This window comes from Octopus bimaculoides, chromosome 7 (assembly GCF_001194135.2).
Source record: "Octopus bimaculoides isolate UCB-OBI-ISO-001 chromosome 7, ASM119413v2, whole genome shotgun sequence".
Taxonomy (NCBI): Eukaryota; Metazoa; Mollusca; class Cephalopoda; order Octopoda; family Octopodidae; genus Octopus; species Octopus bimaculoides.
In genome coordinates this window covers 7,709,010-7,714,658 of record NC_068987.1, presented here as the reverse complement: position 1 = coordinate 7,714,658, position 5,649 = coordinate 7,709,010, and the positions used below count along the sequence as shown (strand labels likewise).

The 5,649-nt window shown below is 37.9% G+C and overlaps 1 protein-coding gene across 1 annotated transcript in view; it reads right to left on the bottom strand.

Moving 5' to 3' along the window:
• The window catches only part of LOC106880314 (transmembrane protein 41B), a 31,355-nt gene extending 26,196 nt beyond the window's left edge, over window positions 1-5,159 (bottom strand). The window contains exon 1 of the mRNA XM_014930191.2: window positions 5,052-5,159. Within this exon, the coding sequence (XP_014785677.1) occupies window positions 5,052-5,115 (64 nt within the window). The 5' untranslated portion in view covers window positions 5,116-5,159. The remainder of the gene's footprint in view (window positions 1-5,051) is intronic.
• Window positions 5,160-5,649: the final 490 nt, after the last annotated feature.

Here is a 5,649-nt window from a genome sequence, read left to right as displayed (position 1 = left end):
TATATATATATACATATATATATATATTCATGTTTTGAAATATTTTTTCCTGTTTGCTGATGCAAACAGATATATATATATATATATAACAGGCTTCTTACAGTTTCTATCTACCAAATCCACTCACAAAACTTTAGTTGACCTGGAGCTCTAGTAGAAGATCCTCACGCAAGGTTCCACGCAGTGGAACTGAACCCACGACCACAACCACAACCACTGCTTCATCTGCATCAATTGTTTATCCTATCTTTATCTCAGCAACTTCATCTTACGTTTCCTTTTCAGCCTCCAGTCTAAATTCAAAACTGTACAATAACAGAATGGCGAAGGTACTGTGGGTGACAGCTGCAGTCAAAACATCAACAACGTTTTTCTGTTAACTGCACAAAAATTAACTTCTGTAGGAAGGATTTTGAAATCTGAAAAACTCTTTTAAACAAACAAAACATGGAATTTCCTCCCTGTGCATATATCTACAATATTTTAGAGTTACTACTTTGGCATACATTTTTGTTTACATGGCAATAAACTAGATTACACACAATAGCTTCTATACATCATCATCATCATTTAACGTCTGTTTTCTATGCTAACATATAGATGCAACCAGGGCTGTGGAGTCAAAACAAAAATGCTTAACTCCGACTCCCCTATGTAATTAAGTGATAGTGGTCTACTTTACTGACTCCGACTCCAGCTACCCGCTAATTGTTTCTGACTTTGACTCCACAGCCCTGGATGTCACACACTCCTCCTAGGGCTTTTTTGACTTTTGAGCTACATGGTGTCCTCAATGGTGCTGGTGGCATGAAAAAAAAAGCACCCAGTACACTCTGTAAAGTGGTTGGTGTTAAGAAGGACATCCAGCTGTAGAAACCATGCGAAAGCAGACATTGGAACACAATGCAGTCCTTGGACTCATTTGATCCTTGTCAAACTGTCCAACCCATCCACACATGAAGCACAAACGGTAACTGATGATGATGATGATCACAATACAAATATATATATATATATATATATATATATATATATATATATATATATATATATATTATATATAGGCGCAGGAGTGGCTGTGTGGTAAGTAGCTTGCTTACCAACCACATGGTTCCGGGTTCAGTCCCACTGCATGGCACCTTGGGCAAGTGTCTTCTACTATAGCCTCAGGCTGACCAAAGCCTTGTGAGTGGATTTGATAGACGGAAACTGAAAGAAGCCCATCATATATATGTATATATGTATGTATATATGTGTGTGTTGTGTGTCTGTGTTTGTCCCCACCCCCAACATCGCCTGACAACCAATGCTGGTATGTTTACATCCCCGTAACTTAGCGGCTCAGCAAAGAGACCGATAGAATAAGCACTGGGCTTACAAAGAATAAGTTCTGGGGTTGATTTGTTCGACTAAAGGCAGTGCTCCAGCATGGCCGCAGTCAATTCAGTGAAACAAATAAAAAAATATATACACACACACACATATACTTCCTTAGCCTTCCTCCAAACTGATGTTCACCGTTTCCATGCCCCCTTCCCTGCATCACATCCTTCCCCTATATTCCTCAACTCTTAATCATTAGTTGCTCACATCACACGATCCCTTGTCCCTATCCCACATGCCTGTTTCTCTGTCTTCATCCCACTCACATAGGCCCCTAGCAGATAACAACTATCTGGCACGGGTTTCCCATGTCACATGATTTCATTCCCGGAATTCTCATATCACATGATTTCATTCTACTGGAAATCATCAGGGGAGGACACCCGTTCACTGCATGCCAGTCAAACCTCACTGCTATGATATATTGAACATTGGCATCTTTCCAGACATTGATGTTGCAAAGACCCATCAGGCTTATTAAAAATTAATTATTAGCGACAAAAGTAGTATTAGTAACAAAATGTAATCTTTATACCCAACTCGTTAGAACAAAGAATACTGCATTATTCATCAGCCTCATCATTTAACATCCATTTTCCATGCTGGCATGGGTTGGACAGTATGATTGGGACTGCTAAGCTGGAGAGCTGTACCAGGTTTCAGTCTGCTGTGGCATGGTTCCTGCAGCTGAATGCCCTTCCTCATGCCAACCACCTCACAAAGTGTACTGGGTGCCCTTGCCATATCACCAGTATGGGTGTCTTATATACATGTGTATACATAGAAACTTACTTGGAAATGGATGCATCACATTCAATTGGCCCGGCAAATAAAGTGAGTCCACAGCTGTAACTTACACCAGTGTCGCATAACCAGCCCAAAAGTACCTTGGGTCGTAGGACGACATGCTGTGCTTGAGGAGACCTATTGAGTCAAGTACATCAACATCCCCGATATAAAAATCAAATCAAATGGAGATTGTAGTTGTGAGCCCTGTGCCGGCAGCACGTAAAAAGCACCATCCGAACGTGGCCCATGTCAGTGCCGTCTTGACTGGCTTCCATGCCAGTGGCACGTAAAAAGCACCATCCGATTGTGGTTGATGCCAGCTCCTCTGGCCCCTTGAGTTAAATGACCTGGTATTAGTTCATCATCATCATCATCTCATGGACATGAGTGAATCAAGTCCCAGACTTCGTAGAGCCAGTTAACCAGTTTGCATGGTGTACAAGTGACCGAGATCACCCCTCCCCCCCCCACCGAAACGGGACGCCAGTCTGTCGCAGAAGTTATTCATTTACCGCCGGGGTGGACCAGAGCAGTGTGAAATGACCTGTTTTGCTTAAGATCACCAAGCACCGCCTGGTCATGGAATCGAAACCGCCACCTTGCGATCTTGAGTTGCAACACGTTATCCACTAGGCCACGCGACTTCATTTACTTATCAAACATCTTGTCCAAAAAAGCATAACTGAATACCTGTGGCGGATTTGAACCTATTATTCTTGGCCTGATAATAGCTCCTTATCTTCCAGGTCATTCATCCCTACTCAAACTACACAAATGTTACGCATGTAAAGTTGTTTGTTTTTTCTAAGTTATGAATTAATCACATTGTGTTCCACATTATGAAAGATAAAATATTTATTCAGGACATTCGTAATTATTCTCTTTTGCGTTTCGGTGGAATTCTAGTTCTGTAACCAGTATTATTATATCATATAATGATTATGTTTGTTTAGTGGGGGTATCGTACGTATTCTGTGGTAAATAATTGCTATAAACATCATTAAAAGCTATTTATGATTCAACTAACAAACATTATAGTGAGTTGAGTCTCCAGATCACTCATAATTTACGTGGTTTATTTATAAGTACTATCAAACGCACATATGTACAGAGGCACAACATATATACAAAGCTATAGCCAGCGATTGCGTATATAAATTATTATATAATAATTACTGTTTAGCCCAAGCCTCGATCGACCAGGCCTATAATAATCAAAGGCATTCCAGCCATGACCACATTGTGGAAACATGTGTATCGTTCGAATGTTTGCTGTCAGGGACATATGTACCAACGGTGCAGATCCGAAACTTCGCCTATAATTAAATTTGTTTTTATTTACAGTGTGTCCCATCCTAATTTAAGACGGTCCAGTGTAATGTAAGGGAGATTTCGATGCTAATTCTAGCAGGATATAGACGATCAGCTAAAGACTCTTTTGTTAACTAATCCATAATTCGAATACTTCGAGTACGCATGTACGTAAATACCGTGTGTTTATACCTGTGTATATCTTGGATATCCTCACATGTGAATATAATGTGTGGGTCCATTCATATCAAGCGATAATGTTTGTTAAATATGAATGAAACGTTAGATTTAGCAGAGAAACTTTATACTGCGATGTTGGTGTCGCTCACACATACATGGAATTTTAATTATAAAATGTATATAATTAGACTACGTAACTACAGAGATGTACAACAAATAAAAATTACTATTTGTAACTGCAAGAAATTAAAAAGAAAATCTAAACACGAATTCTGAGAGGAGTAACTTTGCTAACTCAACTATAAACATTACGCAACATGTGTCATACAACGAAGTTATAAGAGTTGGTGTCAGTTTAGTACAAAGTTGAGCAAACTAAGACACCAAACAACCGTATCTGTTAAGAAATAAGGTGATATATTGAATACAGTGTATATATATTTATACATATGTACATGTTAGTGTGTGTTTGAAACAAACGGTTCTTATCAATGAGATTATTAAGCTCGGCGAGAGAAATAAAGAAAGGAAATAGTAGTTGTAAGGATGGTGTATAATATGAAACAGAATTAACTGAAGCGATTATGGATTTTTATCGATCCCGCAGAAATAAAATGTTAATTCAACATCAATGCTATTAAATAAAATACGAAACCGAGAAATAATGCCTTATTACGTAGACAAAAAGGTCACAGAATTATTAAAGAGGTGTCGAAATTGAATGATTTAATTTACTGTTTCCAGTTCTAATTTTAATATTCGTTAAACGATTAATTCTTGGTTAATCACGAAGCCTCAAAATTAAATTAGATTTCAGAGGGGAGAAAGAATCAAAGGTTGTAGCGGCGCTCATGCCATTCCCACAGGAATTTAGAGGCGTAAATATTATAATACAGGACACAGATGTGTGTCAATAGCCAGCTGGAGGAGATGTTCTCCTGGGGCTAACAGTAACATTCACCGTTAGGGTTTAGCCGCATTTAAGTGGCAAATATACTTCACAATATTATAATAATTAATAACATAAAGGTAATTTGAGTATTAAAAGGAAGTGACATCAATAAATTAGATATTCGGGGCTGGAATATATTTGGAAATTGATGTGTGTGTGTGTAGTTGTATCTGTGTGTGTGTGTGTGTGTGTCTGTGGTTGAATCGAAGTGATCAGGTGTTGAAAGAAAGTGGCGTGATTACATTTATATTCCAAGTTTAATTCGCTGCAACTGGTTTCTGGCCTAAGAAAGAGAGAAAGAAGAACGGACAACGATTCATGTTACCAAAGACATTTACAACAAAACTAAACACACAGATGATCCATTAAACATACATGTAAGACTGGATATAAAAGAAGATCGTTTTTTTACAGGTGAAAGCGTCAGAATTCCTACCTGAATTAGCTAAAATCCTTCCTCGGGAGGCTAGATCAGACGTGTCCACCACAGCTGAAGCCATGTTACTAGTACAAGCTAACTTCCGGTTGTCAAAACTACGGCGGACTGTTTATTTCCGGTTCCATTACAAAAACCTCACATTGTCCCATGACCAACAGCAAAATCATTCAACACAAACCTCTTATTTATTTCATTTCATTTATTTCGGATTTTTCCCCGTTTCTCTTTATAATAAAACTATATATTTCTTATTCACTTCCCTTTATATCTCTGCTTCTCTTTCTTTCTCTCTCTCTCTCTCTGTTATTAGGTCATATTCATAAGTGGTACAAGGAATTATCTATAAGAGAAAAAGTCGCGAAATATTTTATTAATTACTATATAAACCACTTCTAATACAAACAAAAGGCCTGAAATTTAGTGTTAAGTAGCTTAGTCGATTACATCGACCACAGTATCCAAACTGTACTTATTTATTTCCATATAAATACGTTTAAACTGATTTTGAAAAATTAAACATCCTCGTTCAATTTTTTTTTTTCCATTTTGAAACTTATTTATTATCGCCGGTGTAATTCATTTTATCTGAGTGGTG